General features: G+C 40.4%; 1 protein-coding gene across 2 annotated transcripts in view; it reads left to right on the top strand.

Annotated features, from left to right (window-relative positions):
• The window catches only part of CCHR10.PART0H1orf21 (chromosome chr10.part0 C1orf21 homolog), a 1277964-nt gene that overhangs the window by 562718 nt on the left and 696985 nt on the right, over positions 1 to 18261 (top strand). For both annotated transcript variants that reach the window (XM_044085302.1, XM_044085303.1), the window contains exon 2: positions 6040 to 6259. In XM_044085302.1, coding sequence (XP_043941237.1) covers positions 6166 to 6259 — 94 coding nt within the window. In that variant the 5' untranslated portion in view covers positions 6040 to 6165. The remainder of the gene's footprint in view (positions 1 to 6039; positions 6260 to 18261) is intronic.

Genomic DNA, 18261 nt, shown 5'->3' with positions numbered 1-18261 from the left:
AATATGTTATAGCTTTGTTTTAAAACTTTTTAAGAATTATTAGTTTTTTGAGAAACTATATTCCAAAATGCTAGGACTATTTCAGAGAAAGCTGTCTCAAATATATTTAGTCCAAAATGAGGGTTCACTTAAAGAAAGAGCATGATTATTGTTTTTGATGGGTAGCTGCATGTACAGTGGTGGATACCATCTAATATTTAAGATTTTAATTGATAGAGTGTCTAGGAAGAGAATAGATAACCTTCTGTTGATAAGTAGTCAGTGAAATTTCTTTAATAGTTTGCAGTGATAAATTTTAAAGCAAAACAAATGAAGGAAGCAACAAATCTTGTTTTTTGCAGGACAAAGGTGCTGGGCTGTTAATGTTAAGTGTTGTTATGGTTAGTCTATACTCAAGTTTGGGGTTAATGTAGTTATGGCCAAGGCTTGTTGGTCTTCTGGAGCAAGTAACTATGATTTTATTTATTTATTTCTCCTGTCTCTACAGTATCAAACTGAATTCATATAGAGAAGATAAGTGTCTTTCTGTAATTTCCTAAAAGTAAAAGTTTAGTCACATTACACATTTTCGGATTTTTGTTGCGGTGAGGTTAGATGATGCTACCTGTGCTTGCATGCTGGAAAAGAACTGCTGTTTGTCTTATTCACTGTACCAGCCATTTGATGGACAGTATCTTGATGAGTTCATATGGTTGAGGTGAAATATTTTTCTATGCAAATTTTTGGAAGCTCAGACAGTCAATTTACAGAGGAAATGTAGGGCAAAAATATCTGGAGGTTTGAGGGCTTGGGGTGGTTGACAGTGCTGAATACAAAAAGCGGAAAAAGGCAAAAGAAGGCTGGAATGCACTTTATTGAATGAAGATTTAGTGCTTTCGTAAGTTTTTATATCAAAACTTCATCAGAATCATTAGTTACAAAAAGACACACCTATAAATAACCCTCCAAAACAATCACATGATCAAACCTACCAATAAAAAATCTAAAGTCTTTTTAAACGGTGTGACCATTAAAAATATGGTAAAACATATATGTTACCCTAGCCAATATTAAAAGTAGCATGTGAATACAAAGAACAAGTAAATGAACAACAATATCGAAGTATTCATCGTTGAATTGAAATACACAACTAAGCCCTACACATAGTATGACATCAGTCTCAAGACACCAGCAATGGAAATTCAACCCAGGTGGAACTGCTGCATTTCATTTCAATTGCTAAACCAGTTCCTTATATTCAGTCAGGTCACGCCATGCCCCCCCGCCCATAACATTCTTGTGGACAGTGTCAACACCAAAAAGTAAAAATTCGTGCTCAGGCTGGTCTGCTATATGACAATAAAGGGAGTTGCTAGATTTTTTTTCTTATATCATACAAATGCTCGTAAATTCTCTCCCTAAACTAGTGAATAGTCTTACCTATGTAGAAGCTTGGATATTTTTTGCATAAAGCTAAATAGATAACACACACAGGTTTACAAGAAAAATAAAACTTACTTTTAACTAATCTATTGTTAACATTTATTAGAATCTTTTGTAGTAGGTGTTGACATTGACTACAGTTACCACATTTAAAAGTACCACTTCTCCTGCCACTTTCCACAAAATTTGTACTATCTTGAATTCTAAAAGATTTTTCAGATGCCTAGCTCGCCTGAAAGAACAGGAATAATCATCTTTGAAACGTTTTTCTTGTTCTACCTGTGTTGGTAGGTCCAACAGTAAAATAGGTTTAATACGGCCATCTAGTCTTTTTGTGGAACCTCTTTATACACCTTTTCAGTTAAATCCTGCGGATAACTCCTGGCTAGAAACATGTCCTTTAATATATCATATTCTCTTATGAAGGTATCATAGTCGGATATCATATGCGCTAACCTAATATGTTGTCCTTTTATTATTCCTTTTTTTTGATGCATACAATGACAACTACTAAAATGCAAAAGACTATTAGAATACGTAGTTTTCCTAAAAATAGTACTCTGAATTGACTCTCTGTGGTCATCTTTAACCACTAATGTATCTAAACAACTAATGGCAGTCTCACTGTAATGGTAGGTAAGTTTTAGAAAAGAAGTGGGAGAATGTAAGTAAACAGTAAATTTCAAGGTGCCGGGTAAAGTTAGCACTGAACCTGTCTGCCAGGATGTTGGCAATATCCGTTGGTTCTGTATATTTAGTGCCCTTGTGCTGTAACTCAGAGCAGATCTGAGTGTTGCCATTGAGATTTTTGACATAGATACAGAATGCTTTGTGGTTGTCTTTAGAATCAGTGGCAATCTTGCTTTTGTAACTAGCTTGTGAGGATTTTATCAGGGATCGCAGCTTATTACTGAGGCTGAACAGGGAGCTCCTCCACTCATGGGATTTTACTCTTTTTTTGCAACAGTTTCTTTCTTCTGTTGTAGAGTTTGTTTATGGCAGGGGACCACCAGATTGGCTTCCTTTTTTTGGAGGATAGCATCTTGGTTCTGTTAGGGATTGCACTGTCCATGCACTCGTGTAAGTGCTTATAAAGTGCATTTGTGTAGGATTCAGCAGTCGTACCTCTATTGTCCGTCAGCATGGGTGTCATGAAGTTTGCCACTTCTGTCTTAAGAAGTGTGAAGTTGGCTTTGGAGAAATTTTTTTACTGTGGTTTCCCTAATGGGGGTGGGGGAGGAATGTGGATGTCTAGGGTGATTAGCTTGTGGTCGGATCTGGCCAACGAGGAATTGACCTCTGGTGTGGAGCACTGGTTGCCCATGTTGGTAATAACCAGGTCTAGGATACTGCTGCCCCTGTTGGTGGGGGTGTGGATAAGTTGATCCAAGGCATTGGAATTTATGAATTCCAGAAAACTTTGAGCACAAGAGTTGGTACATGAGTAGTTTTCCCAGTTAATGGTAGGGTAGTTGAAATCACCCATTATTAGGGTGTTAGGTTGTACCCTAATATTTTCCAGTGTATTAAGAAATGAGGAGTGGGAATCATGGGGCATGGTGGGGGATCTGTAGCAAGCTACAATTTGGATTTTGGTCTTGCCCAGAGTTAGTTGCACTTGAATAATCTCGGATGCATTATGCTGAGCAACTAGCCTGGAGGTGTAGATATCCGTAATGAACTATGGACACGCCTCCGCCTTTTGTGTTTCGGTCCAGGTTAGGTGGCCGAAAGGTATGGTATGAATTATAGCCTGGTAATGCAGGGTTACTCTCTGGAGCCTTGAACCAGGTCTCTGTCAACTGCACAGATGTCTATGTTCTCCATTTTAAGGAGTGCCTCGAGAGAGTGCATTTTGAGGTTTAGACTTCTAGCATTGAGTAGCAATACCCTCAGATTCTTCTTGCCTGTACCTGTTAGGGTGGTGAATTTGTTATTTGAATCTTGCCTAAAAAAGGCACTATAGGGGTGGCTAGAGCCTTAGCTAGTATCCGGAATTCCAGGGGCGACAGGTGCAGGCCATTTCTGGCAAAGCATTGTGGCTTGTTGATCATGTCATCCCAGGCAGACAGATACTGGATCCCCTTAGAACGACACCAGAAGCTTAGCCAATTGTTGAAGTCAGTCATTTTGTCCTTGTACCGTGGTATCATTCTGGGTGATGGCAGGATGCTACTCAGGGCTAGGGTCATACCTGCCTGGGCTACAAGATCGGACAGCTCCTCCATGTCCGTTTTCATGTAGTCCAAGGAGGTACGTCTCCAGTCATTCACACCAACATGGATAATGACAGAGTCATATTTGTACTTGTGGAGTGACCTGAGTGCATGCGTTATGTGGCAGATCCTGGCACCTGACAGGCAGCTGACAGTAACTTTCTCCTTGTTTAGCCTGGTGAGTGGAACATCAGTGTGCCTGACTATAGAGTCACCTATGACTAGAGTGTTGGGTACGTTGTTATGCCTTATGGGCTGTGGTTGAGTGGCACACTGAGTTTGTGGGCTATGTGTCATTTAGTTTGTGTTGGGGGGTGGAGGTTGCTTGTGTTTCTGCTTTGGAGGTCCCTGTTGCTTGGGTAGGTTTTTACTGAGAGCCTCCACGAATGTAGGTGTTTGTTTTGTGTTTCTATGTGTGTGTTTTGGTAGTGTAGGTTTTGAGGGACTATGTGCTGAGTGTGGTGTGGTGCAAGTGTTTACCTTCTCCTCTTGACTGTCTAGTCCAGTCTTTGGTAAAGAGAGCTTTGCTTTCAGTTTGGCTATATAAGTGCATCTCTCACAGGTTGTAGTGTTGGGTGGTAGGAGGAGAGGGTTGTCTGTGTACGTGAGGCAATTACTGCATTGCCCCAAGATGCCCAGATTCATCAGGTAGACAGGAGAAAACACCGGGAGCTGACCCTTAGACATGCCTGGATAGGTGCTTATTTGTTAAGTACTAGAAACTGTTTTCCTCTAGACAGTGAGGAAAGTTGAATGCTGTAGTGATTTGTAACTTATTTAGTGCTTACAATAAGTTCTGAATAAGTGCTGAGCTCAAAGAAACAGACGAGTGCTGAAACAAAAAAACTGTCTAGTTCTAAGAAACAAAATTAAGCTAGAAGGCTTCCCTCCAACACAGAAAGGCTTAGGGGCCTAGAAGCCTACAAATAGTCCTGGACACAGCAAATCTATATCCAGGCTAGACTACCCACAGGAAAGGAAGGAAACAAGCTTAGAAAAAAAAAATGTTTTTTTCATTACAGAGATTAACCACGTCAGTGGTAACAAATGCCAACGTTTGATTGTATTTAACTTCTCTCAATTTATGGAAAAAATCCCACAAATCTGTAATAATAGGTGGCTGCCTATAAATCAATTCTTTGACTTTTTGGTCAATATAAATAGCTATAGGATGGGTAGTGGATGTCCTTGCACTGACTATGGGTCTCATGGGTGGATTCGTTAAACTCTTATGTATTTTTGGTATGCCAAACAAGGGTGGGACAGCGGGAAATTTTACTTGAAGAAATTCATGTGTTTCTTGAGTAAATTTTTCTTGATCTAGCATGTCCTGCAAAAAAGCGTATTTTGTTATAAGAAAGGTTGATAAAATCTAAAGAAATTTGTTCATCAAACACATGACTGAACATCCTATCAAGCTAATCTCCCTTAAGCATAGTGGTTGACAGTGCTGCCCAAATTCTGTGGCTAGAAGTGAACCAGTTCATCGGGAGCCCCTCACCCACCCACTGTTTGCCCCGGCTTATTACTGATCCCATTCTTTGCCTTTATTGCTTTGTAGCTTTTGTCATACACATGTATGAGGCCACCTACATTTGAGATGGGCTTTCAGTGACCTTAGCAGAGAAGGCCAGGAGTGACCGGGATGGTCAGTGAGCCATCATCCTAAACCTGGGTCAGTTTTTGTGATTTGCTTTGGCCAGGTGCTCCTTGCTAATGTTTTGTTTCGTCTGATTATCTCTTCTGCACACTGAGGTAGTTGTTCCTCCTGCTAATCTTGCAGATGTCAGTACATCTGTGTGTGTTGACACTGGAGCTAGGGAGTCCCTCTCAATTGAGAGATCAGGTTTGTCATATTCCACTAGTATTTTGTTTGTATGTCATTGCAGTTATTTATAGCAGTATGTCATTTATGAATAAACTTTCATACATAAATCTGTGTGGAAGCATAAATACTTCAGCCTGTTTTCATAATTATTTGAATGCAGTAATGTAAAACATTGATTTTACTCAGTTTGTAGATTATTGCAAGGAAAATGCTGCTTCCTGATATTCACAGTATTCATAGTAAACTGATCTGATAGAAGCATGATTAAGTACCAATTTTATTTTATTTCATTTCAGTTAATTAATTGATTGATTGATCCTTTGTTTACCAGGTTAACCCCATAAGGCTAGTAGCTTGTTTTCAGGGGAGACCCGAACTGGTATTTCTACTGCTTGCCTTTCACCGAGCGATTCAGACAGCAAGTTTGATTTGGTCATTCCTTTCTGAAGTGCAGAGGATCAGTTCTTCTCGAAATTCCTTTTCTGTAACTAGGATATTTGTTTGATCATGTGACCTTCTGGAAACAAAGTGTTGGCTTGAGATTCTAAAGCTTTTTTCCCATTTTCATTGCAGGTGAGATTTGATTTTTTTTTTTTTTTGGAGAAACGATCAGGAAGGTAGTGTTTTTTGGGGACCAGCTGCATGCGCCTTTAGAGATGATCTGCAGATCACTCAAGCTGGACCGGATTGCGTAACACTATGGGCTGTGCTTCAGCCAAACATGTGTCGACTGTCCAGAACGAGGAGGAAGCTCAGAAGGGGAAGAACTATCAGAATGGAGACGTTTTTGGGGGTAAGTTCACCAGCAGACATTTTACATGCATGCTTTGTATCTGCCCTGACACTTCTGTTTTGCATGCATAGTTCTGTCTGTGTAAGTTTCACAACGTAATGAAAACATTAAGTTATTTTTGTGTTTAATATGTAAGGCTGTGCCTTGTATTTCTGTTAAGTTATAATGTCGGCTGAAATAAGTCCCATTTACCTTGCCGTGTGGTTTGTTTTCAGAAGTGATTATGGGTTTTCTTTATGGTTGACTGTTTCATAACCATACAGTATGACTTGGATGTTTTGAGAACTGAACTATTAATCAGAGACCATGCATAGCCATGTACGATGCAGAAGAAAGGTAGCAGTGTTTGTCATTTTATTTATTGTTTCCTTTTGTACAGACTTTTCTGGCCTGTTTACCTATTGTAATATAATATCCCTAATGTTACTAATGGGCATACTGGGCAGAGTGAGCTAAAAAGTACTGGAAGGGATAAAACATTATAGCGAGGACTGCAGTATGTGCAATTCTACCTGGAGATTCATTTTCACTTCTTGTTTTGAAGATTGAAGGCCTTAAAACCAAACTTCAAATGACAAGAGAATAAAATCAACACACAACTGGAAGCCAAATAAACGTATAAAATTAAGACATCTAAAATCAAGTAAACTTCCTTTATGGGGGGGGGGGGTTAAAGTTCCTCCTCTGCACTTCTCTTCCCCGTTTGGTATTCAAGTTTTCGTATTGAGGCCTTTCAGTCTCAGGGAAGAAAGGTGCTTTCTTTGCTCCCAAGGTTAAATGAGTTAGAGTTAGAATATTTAATTAATGAAGGTGAGGGATCCCAGTATGTGTCCTGTAGAAACACGTTTAGCTTTGTTTTGTGTTTGTGTTTTTCAGTCATTTAACTATCCATCCACTACACTCCTTGGTCTTCTAAATAGAAAAGTTACATTTCGATGTCACGTTTCTGACTGTATTTGGGTGTATGTTTCATCCCTGCTTGTTATGTGTTAACTTTTTTACACACAGCTGCAGCATGTCAGTACAGCTGGTGTGGAGGGATAAAGCCCTAAGTGCAGCCCAAGTGGCCTGTGCTAAATTGTCAGCTCGGGTGCTTGACTATGTCGGCAGGGAGAGTAGGGGAGTGAGAGTGTATACAGCCAGCCACATAGACTGTCCTCTGTCCCTTGGGACAGCCTGGAGGGTGGATATTAGGCTAACCGAGCCATTTATGAGCGGTAGACTTCAGAACAAGTATGCAGAAGCACATTGTGGGTCACTGTGGGAGTGCATCCCTTACCTAGGGACTTAGGGTCTGTCTCAAGAGCAAAAATTACCCTCATGGCTGTGGGTGGATTCTCCAGAGCACAGAAACAAATGGGCACTGCCCTATTAAGGGGGGGCTTGATGGTTGTCAGGCACAGGGGGCAAAAATAACTTAGAAAATTAAAAAAAAAAATAAAAAAACAGCAGCAGCAGCACAATGCACAAAACCTTCTCTTTTATTTCTGACGCAACAGATGTGTATTCCACCATGATAATGAGCCCACCTCCTCTGTGTAGAGGATTAAGAATGAGCCCACCTCCTCTGTGTAGAGGATTAAGAATGAGCCCACCTCCTCTGTGTAGAGGATTAAGAATGAGCCCACCTCCTCTGTGTAGAGGATTAAGAATGAGCCCACCTCCTCTGTGTAGAGGATTAAGAATGAGCCCACCTCCTCTGTGTAGAGGATTAAGAATGAGCCCGCCTCCTCTGTGTAGAGGATTAAGAATGAGCCCGCCTCCTCTGTGTAGAGGATTAAGAATGAGCCCGCCTCCTCTGTGTAGAGGATTAAGAATGAGCCCACCTCCTCTGTGTAGAGGATTAAGAATGAGCCCACCTCCTCTGTGTAGAGGATTAACAATGAGCCCGCCTCCTCTGTGTAGAGGATTAAGAATGAGCCCACCTCCTCTGTGTAGAGGATTAAGAATGAGCCCACCTCCTCTGTGTAGAGGATTAAGAATGAGCCCACCTCCTCTGTGTAGAGGATTAAGAATGAGCCCACCTCCTCTGTGTAGAGGATTAAGAATGAGCCCACCTCCTCTGTGTAGAGGATTAAGAATGAGCCCACCTCCTCTGTGTAGAGGATTAAGAATGAGCCCGCCTCCTCTGTGTAGAGGATTAAGAATGAGCCCACCTCCTCTGTGTAGAGGATTAAGAATGAGCCCACCTCCTCTGTGTAGAGGATTAAGAATGAGCCCGCCTCCTCTGTGTAGAGGATTAAGAATGAGCCCACCTCCTCTGTGTAGAGGATTAAGAATGAGCCCACCTCCACTGTGTAGAGGATTAAGAATGAGCCCACCTCCTCTGTGTAGAGGATTAAGAATGAGCCCACCTCCTCTGTGTAGAGGATTAAGAATGAGCCCACCTCCTCTGTGTAGAGGATTAAGAATGAGCCCGCCTCCTCTGTGTAGAGGATTAAGAATGAGCCCGCCTCCTCTGTGTAGAGGATTAAGAATGAGCCCGCCTCCTCTGTGTAGAGGATTAAGAATGAGCCCGCCTCCTCTGTGTAGAGGATTAAGAATGAGCCCGCCTCCTCTGTGTAGAGGATTAAGAATGAGCCCGCCTCCTCTGTGTAGAGGATTAAGGCTGTGATCTGCTTATGGTCTACTTTGTGTAGTCCATAGCTGGGTTCCCTCATCCTCCATTTGTTTACTTTGTGACACTGAGCAAGACCCTTAACCAGACAGTGGTACTGGGACACCCTTTGAAAAAAGACACTTCGGTCCAGTAGGCTTACCTAGTAATAACTGAAATAAATTTTTAAAAATTGGTCACTAACTATTGGTGGTAACTGTTGCAGAGGCAGAAAAGTCCTTTCTTTTAGTGGCAAACTGTAGGCCTTGCAGATGTACATTTTCTGAAAACATCCAACTTAAGTTTATTACTGTTGTGCAAAGATAATGCATTTATAGAAGTATCTATAGATAACCAAGCTTCTACATAGTGGTAAGAGAAGGGTGGGGGGTGGGTGGTTGGCTGCAGAGCTGTAGCTAGATTAGGTGGGCAGCTGTCTTGGGTAGACAGTGTTGAGGGGGTGCAATCTACAGATAGTAATTTGTTGGTAGTGCTGTATTAGTATTTGACTGCATTTCAGTCAGGGCTGTATGCTATAAGCTGTAGCAAGTTGCTTGCATCAAAATGTAGCAAGCAGTATGCTGCAGTTTTCAAAGGAGAAAGATCTTTTTTATGCTCCTCAACTTAAAATTGTACAGAAAAGCTAGTAGCTACTGCTCGGGTTGGTCTATGATTGGACAAGTAGATGTCATTGAGATAAGGCATTCCTCTGAACTTTCCCTGATTTTGCATCTTATTTTTGCCCTGTCCATTGTATTTATTTCCTGGTAAATCACAGAGTATTGCAGTCGGTCAGTAATGCCAGGCATTTATACTTATTGGTTAGGAAATGCATTGTTTGGCAAAACATGTTCTGTTAACTTTTTAAGTAATTTAGAATAATAATTGAACATTGTCCCTGATTTAGGCCATTGTCCCCCCAGTTTTATGGCTTTGTGCCTGTTCTTGACCAAAGACGTTGAGAGCCATGAAATAAAGTAAAGATAGCCGAGGAAGTAAAGAGACTGTATAAGGCAGCCAGGGAGGGGGATTTTTAAGACTGGCTTAAGCTGATTTTATTGCTGAGAAGATGCATTATTTTAGGGAGTAATAGCATAGGGATGTGAGGATGCCTGAAATAGATTAAAAAAAAAAATGGATGGGAAGAGGTTACTATAACATTTGGACATGAATTGGTGGACTTTTATTTTTTCCTAAGTACATATTTATATTTATAAGCACTTTGGTAAACTATGAAAACGTGTTTTAAAATACAGTGAGTTTTACTGCATTTCTGCTCAAATGCTCCTTTTAGATGTTTGTCTTGATTAGACTTCTAATTTTAAATGGACTTCTGTAATAATCTTTGCTTCAGAAAGTTGTACTGGAATGAAATGCAACATGCTGTTGTGGGAATCAAAGTTATACTGAAAATTACACACACACACACACACACATTCATATGGCCCTCCTAATACATGGCAAATTTTGTCACTGTTTTATTTTTTGTGTCCCTTTGCCAGTCCATGTCATTGCCCTTTTTAATCCTGATGTTCCTGTTGAGGAAGTCATCTGTTGTGTGTGGCCAGCACAGTGACAGAGTGCTTTGAAGTTTGTGCCCCATAGCTATTGGTCTTTTGTCCAGTTTTGATCTCTGGTTACAGTTCATGAAGAGCTTGTGTGTGTGTGTGTGTGTGTGTGTGTGTGTATCTATCTTTGGGGGGGGGGCTTTTAATTCCCCTGGATTCTACCCACCTCCTTCATACATGTTATTTGAGTTTCTACTCTAAGTTGTGCATGTATAGTGCATTTACCCTGGCCCTACTGAATTGTGACATAAAAGGGTCAGCAGTGGATCAAGTCACTGACTTGTTAACGGATAAATCCTTTCTATACACTTTGCCCATCTGCAGCAGGAATTCCCTTGGTTCTCATAAGGAGTAGATCAATCTTGAGATTTACCAGAATTATCAGTGCCTTACGTTTCAAGGTTGATTCTAATTTCCTTTTGGTAATATGATGCAGCGGTATAGTGCTGAAGTAAGTATTGTTAAAACATGTTTATCATGCTTATTGCAGTTTATCCATACAAAGAGAGTGCCATAATTAGGAAGCAGCTCTTCTCCCCTCTGGATTTGTACTGGTATGTTTTTCTGTTAAATTCCTTTCTTGTTTTGCGCTCGACCCCTCAGATCAATGAAATTATTGATGCTCTACTTGACTTCACATCAGTATGATACAAAGCACATTGATGTTTGTATCAATGAAAAAATACTATTCTTAGGAGGCCATTTGTTTTCCTGGATGAGTTTGAATAAAGGCACAAGCAGTGTGAAGACTGATTCAATATCAAAACTTTGAAAGACCATTTTGTTTCAACACGTTCATTGAAAATGCATGAAAAGCGGTAATGCATATCATTTTTCACATTATGTCTTCTGAGAGACAAACCCGTCAGGTAATGCCCTGCACCTTATAATCCTAAACATAACCACCAAAACTCAGGTCAGGTATCAACAAGTATGATAGCTTATTGCTGAAATGTCTGCCTTGTGTCATTCTAGTCAGCGATTTAATCCTGACCTTTGGGAATTCCACTTGATGTTCTTCGTGTTTCACTGTTCCAGTCATCGCACTTGGGTTATCTAACTGCAGGTAGCCCTCAGTCAGCCTGAATACCAGAGTCTTGAGATTTCTGCATCGGATGCTGTCACCTCTTCCATGACATCAGGTCGTCAGGGGTATAAAACATGCAGCCGATGCCATTACATCAGCTTTTCTTGCCGAGCGGAGCCCAAAGCAGAAGCAGTTCGCAAGTGCCAGTCGGCCACTACCCGAAATTTTTGTTATTCGAGTTTCAAACCTGAAGTCTTCTAAAGCTAAGTACCCTGTTGGGGATCCTTTTTTCTTGCTCTAACCGATGTCAGAAAAAGTTAACAATTGTCTTGCCTATGATAAGCAAATACCTCACAGAGATTTTCATTCTTACTGCATCACCTGTTTAAGCCCAGACCACGACGTTCTTCGCTGTCGGTTTTGTGCCATGTTCAATGCCCAAACTATTCGTTATCGGGCTATCTTTGTCACTAAATTCTTTTGCTCTCATTCTCCGTATTCTGTAATGGCTTTGACAAGCCATCCGACTACCAATCTTCCAAAAAAAAAGTAAGGATAAAGACAGAGACAGACCACATAGGTCCAAAACTGCTGGCAACGCTTCTGTTAAGCTAGTTGCCAGTCCGTCATTACTCCGTGAGGCACTTTCGCAGCCCCTGATACCCACTTCTACAGATTTGCAGGCCTCTACTGAGACCCATTCTAAGTCCGGTATGGAGCGAGATGCTTCTTTGACTATGGAACCTGCGGATGTCTCTATCTTGGATGGGTCTGGAGCCGCTGTGCAGGCACCGGCTTCTGCAGGTGTATTCAGACCTTCCGATGTTCGTATTAAACCAGCTACTTTGTTTCTGAATAAAACTACTGAATTTCTCAGGCCCAAAGTTCGCACTACGCCTAGGAAACATGACCAAAGTGTATTCTCAAGCTCCCATGCCACAGAAACAAATGCTTAGAATGGCTGAAGATCTTATTACTTTAATTAGGGGAAGCCAGCCTTCCCCCTCTAAAAGACAAAGAATTGATTTTCCTTATGATTCTACAGATCTTGTGTCCGATGACTCTGACCCCTCAGATTACCAGGACATACCCTTATCTGCCTATGAGGATTCAGATGCAGAGGATTCCGTTCCCTCTGCCTCCCCCCCAGAGGACTTTTCTTTCGGTGAAACCCTGCATACCCTCAGAGAGCATTTCCGCTGGGAGTGCCAGGACTACCCATAGCCCAAAAATAGACTCAGGGAATTTTTAAACTTGCCTCAGCACAGGCCTCTAGCAATCCCCCCTGTTCTGGAAATTGTAGATTATGTCTTCATGGAATCCAGACTTACCCCTGATACTTTGCCACCAGCTCCTAGAAAGCCTGACAGGTACTACAGAGTACCTGACTCTCACACATTTCTATTTAAAAATCCCACTGCAGACCCAGAGACCATTTCCCAGGGACTTAAAGGTATTAAGGCTACTACAGCCAAAAATCATACCCCTTCGGACAGGGATTCTAGGGCTTTAGACAGATGGGGAAGAAGGTATATACCTCTGCAACTCTTGCCATCAGGGCTTTAAATTGACAGTTTCACATGTTGAAGTACCAGCAGCATATTATGGAACTAACTAAACAAAAAATTATGTTGATTCCTGATTGTACAGAACATAAAGATTTGCAAGTGTTAATGCATTCTGCAAATCAAGTTGGAAAACATACTTTGCAGTGTGGTTTTGATGCCTTAGAAGCATCTTGCAGGGCTGCTGTCACTGAGTCTGTTCTTAGAAGGTATGCTTGGCTAAAGGAACAAACCTTGCCAGACCATGTCAAAGCAAAATTACTAGATGCTCCATTAAACCAAGAACATTTGTTTGGCGCTAAAGCAGAAGAAGTTCTTAAAAAGATGGAGGAAAAAGCTAAATCTATGCAGACTGTTAAAGATTTCCTACAGGTATGGCCACCTAGATTCAGTAGGCATTGTCCTTCAAAAAACTGGTCCTTTCCAGTCCCAGACCTTCTTAGTCCAAACCCAGGGGCAGCAGACCACTAAGACTGCAGTCTCAAGGTATGCATAGATCTAAACAATGGAGTGCTCCCACATCAAAAACAGGGAGTGGTAAGCCACCCTCTTATGGAAAAAGTTCACAATGACTTTTCATCCTTCCCAGCCAGGGATACAGATTCTACTTCCACCCAACCCCAAGTAGATTGCCAGACCTCTCCCCAAACCAGTTGGCAGAGGCCCAAAAGCAAGTACTTTCTCTTCATAGTATCAGGGCTATTCAACCTGTTCCAACAGAGCAAAGGGGGCAGGGTTTATACTCCAGACTCTTTCTAGTGCCCAGAAAAGAAAACTCTTGGCGCCCTATCCTGGATCTGTCAATTCTTAACACCTTCCTGGTGGTACCAAAATTCAAAATGCTTACTCTCCAACAGCTGCTTCCTATGCTAGCCTGGCTGGTCACTGTAGACTTAAAGGAAGCTTATCTGCACATCCCCATAAGGGAATCTTGCAGGAAATATCTATGTTTCAGGGCAGGCTCTATGCACTGTCAGTTCTCTGCACTTCCCTTTGGCTTATCTACTGCGCCCAGGGTATTCACAAAATGCCTGGCTCCAGCCATTGCATGCTGTAGGCAGAGAAAAATTCATATTTACCCATACTTGGATGATTGCCTGATTCAGGCGGACAGTCAGGAATTGCTACTTTAGCACCTGACATTTGTAGAGACTCCTAACTTCTCTGGGGTATACTATCAACAAAAAGAAATCACATCTGGTACCCACCAAAAAATGGTATTCCTGGGAGCAAGCTTGAACGCAACTTCCCAGATGGCATTCCTCACTCCAGAAAAACAGATTTATTTGACAAACTACTTCAAACTGCTGGCCACTCAAACCCAGCTATCTGCAAGAAAAATACTGCAAGCCCTAGGGGTTCATGGTTCAATCTTGACCTGTGGATGGGAGATCGTAGGTTTATCCCGGGAATCATCTCTATGTCACTGCTGGACAGAGGCACAACAAACTAATGGGCCCAGTATTTTTTCATATAAGGGGTGGCGTAAGCCACAAAAATTTGGGCTAGGCTTATAAATGCCTTAGGGCAGATAGCCTAGTATAATCCTATGAACCTATGGCCTCATGCATTCTCCTAATTCCATATGCAAGACTGCATATGAGGAAACTTCAGTGGTACTTAAAAAGTCTCTGGTGTCAACATTCTCAGGACCTGGAAACACCTATTCCTATCATTCCTTGTATAAGAACAGAGTTCCTTTGGTGGGCAGAGGCCTGCTACCACAACGAGGGACTCCCTTTCACTCAATCCCCCACCGCCCAAACCCTGACAACAGGTGCATCAGACTATGCATGGGAGGCTCACATGGCAGGCAAATGCATTCAAGGCAAATGGAGCCCAAGACAAATGCACCTGCATATCAATCAAAAAGAAATGTTAGCTGTACAGAGTGCACTGACAGTCTTCAAATACCTTATCCTTCCAGGATAACTCTTGATAAAGACAGACGACACCACAGTTATGTGGTACATAAACAAGCAGGGGGGAACTCATTCCTACCCACTCTGCAGGTTAGTCGTGGCTCTGTGGAACACAGCCTTGAGCAATCAAGTGCATCTGAAAGCTCAATTCCTGCCTGGTAAACAAAATTCACTGGCAGACGACTTAAGCAGAAATCTAATGGACCCACATGAGTGGAAACTGGAACCCAACTCATTCAAGTTTCTAATCCACAGGTGGGGGACACCAGAGGTGGACCTCTTTGCTTCCTCCCAGAACCGTCACTTGAACAAATTTTGTCTACGTTGCCCATTGCCGAGTTTGTTTTAAGTTCTATGTCGGCAAGACCAGTAGGTCTTTGAGGGAACGTATTTGTGACCATTATTACTGTCTTAATAGAAAGGAGACCTATAGCGCACTTTCTAAGCACACACTTTTGGAAGGACCGGACCATATTTTTATGTTACAGGTACTATATGTTCAATCATTTAGTATTAGGGGCGGTGATATAGTTAATCTCACTGAGGAGGCAGAATTACGATGGATTCTGCGTCTGGCAGCACATAGGGGACTGGGACTTAATGATTATGTGCCCCTTAAACCAGCCCTTAAGGCGAGACCACTTAAGTGAGTTTGTATGTATTTATTTTGTAGTGTAGCTTGGATCATTTATATGATCCATTATTCTAGCCCTTTGGGTTAGTTTGTTTAAGTGAGTCTATATGCATATCTCTTGTAGCTTGCTAGTGTAAGTTCGATTAATTGTATGATTAATTATTAATTATTATAGGCTAAGATTACCTGAGTGATTTATGTATTTGAATGGATATACTTGAAGTTCTTGATGTTTTACAACCATATTGTTCGCTGTTAGTTTTACATAGCTACATGTCTTAAATTGATTGTGATTTTATCCATGCGACTTTTATTTATACATCATGTATTATTTGGAGCGTATTGCTTTAAGTTGTTACAGGAAATGATGTGTATATAAGCTGCCACAGGAAATGATGTGTATATAAGCCAGTTGGCTTTTCCTGTTTTTATAACGTCTGAGGAAGCGGTTTACCCGCGAAAGCGCTTATGTATTAAAAGTTTTTTGGAAGTTTTGTGTTTCATTCAACATTATCAACGTTTTACGTGGATCTTTTCCTGTGGATTTACTTCTGTGGATTTATTGCTGCTGCCATTTTTCTCCATCTTTGGGTTTATTGCTTTTTGGATATTACATTGGTGTTTGTTGGGGCAAGTTCTGTGATATATATATATATATATATATATATATATATATATATATATATGTGTGTATATATATATATATATATATGTGTGTGTATATGTATATATATATATATATATATATATATATATATATATATATAAAGGTGTGTGTATGTGCTTATGTGCATGTATATATATATATATATATATATATATATATATATATATATGTGTGTGTGTGTGTGTGTGTGTGTGTGTGCGTGCGCTTGTATATACATATGTATAAAATTTGTGTGGATGTGTATATGTACACGCATGTGTATCTAGTCGTGTGTACATACAATTGTGTATATTGAGATTTATATATATATATATATATATATATATATATATATATATATATATGGGTTCCTATGACTTCATCGAACTGTGAAATCGCCGACACTCACCTCTTCGACACCAATCCATCGACGTCCATATCATCGACAATTCCGGTAAGCGATCTTCCCCCTCACAGGACCCATGGTAGCGCTTCTTCCTGTGTTACACCGATTAGGGTTTACGTGATTCCGTTAAATTTACCTTGAAAGTGCTACCATGGGTCCTGTGAGGGGGAAGATCGCTTACCGGAATTGTCGATGATATGGATGTCGATGGATTGGTGTCGAAGAGGTGAGTGTCGGTGATTTCACAGTTCGATGAAGTCATAGGAACCCATATATATATATATATATATATATATATATATATATATATATATATATATATATGTGTGTGTGTGTGTATATACTCATATATATGGATCCCTATCATATGATAGAAACTTCATTTGACTGATACCATAAGACTGAAATTTCAAAAAATTTCAAAAGACTGAAAAGTCACTTGACTGAAACCCATAAGACTGAAACTCATAATACTCTATTTCATTATACTAAATTGTAAACTGGACCATATAAAACCAGAATAGGTGAGAGGCTACGCCCCCCACACCCCCCAACTATATATACTAACTCCAGGATCGCACTGCAGTGGGGAACAGGGCATAGTAGTGGCAGCATGTAGACTAATGTAAGGTACGTGAAAGGTCTATGCCCTTTCCCCCACTGTAGTGCAATCCTGGAGTTAGTATGTATAGTTAGGGGGGTGGGGGAGCACAGCCCCCACATTGGGGGTGTGGGGGCATAGCCCCCACCTACTCTGGTTTTATATGGTCCAGTTTACAATTTAGTATATTGAAATTTAGTATTATGGGTTTCAGTCAAGTGACTTTTCCGGCTTTTGAAATTTCAGTCTTATGGTTCCAGTCAAATGAGGTTTCTATCTTATCATAGGAATCCATATGTATATATATATATATATATATATATATATATATATATATATATATATATATATATATATACACACACGCATGCGCACTCGCACACACACATATGTGTGTGTGTGTATACATACATATATATATATATATGTATGTATGTATTTGTGTGTGTGCTATATATTTGTGTGTGTATGTTTTATACATGTATGTGTTTTTTGTGCATAGTGATCAAACATTGTGCAGTATCCCAAAATGTCAGAAATTAAATATACTCTTTTTTTACAAATAAAGTTTTATTATTTATTTTTTGAAAGTTCTACCATGTCAAACTGGTTCTTCTTTTTTGTGTTAATTTACTGTTTGGTTGTAGAGCTGTTTTTTTATCCATTTGTGCTGGTTTGTTTTACTAAAAATTAAATGTTATTTGAGAACTGAGTGATATCTAAAAAGAAAGAAAAGTCTGTGTGATTTGAAACACCAGACTGTTTATTGGTGCACTGAAAACTACATGATAAGTGTACTGTCTTTAGTTTTTTGAAAAAAAAATGACTACAGCTTCTCTGTGGAGAGCACATATGACCATGACCTACATTTACATTACTGACCCTTTTTTACCATTTAAAGTACCAGCCACATAAGGACATTTGATGGAATAGTTGGATTTTACATGTATTTTCTTGTTGACTTTGCAAAATTCATGCCTTTTTTGTTGTGACACTTAAAGGAGCTGAACTGTTTTACCGATGTTCCTGTTTTCATG

This window comes from Protopterus annectens, chromosome 10.part0 (assembly GCF_019279795.1).
Source record: "Protopterus annectens isolate FY-2018-M chromosome 10.part0, PAN1.0, whole genome shotgun sequence".
Taxonomy (NCBI): domain Eukaryota; kingdom Metazoa; phylum Chordata; order Ceratodontiformes; family Protopteridae; genus Protopterus; species Protopterus annectens.
The sequence above is the reverse complement of the archived record's forward strand: the minus strand, read 5'-3'. Positions and strand labels throughout refer to the sequence as shown.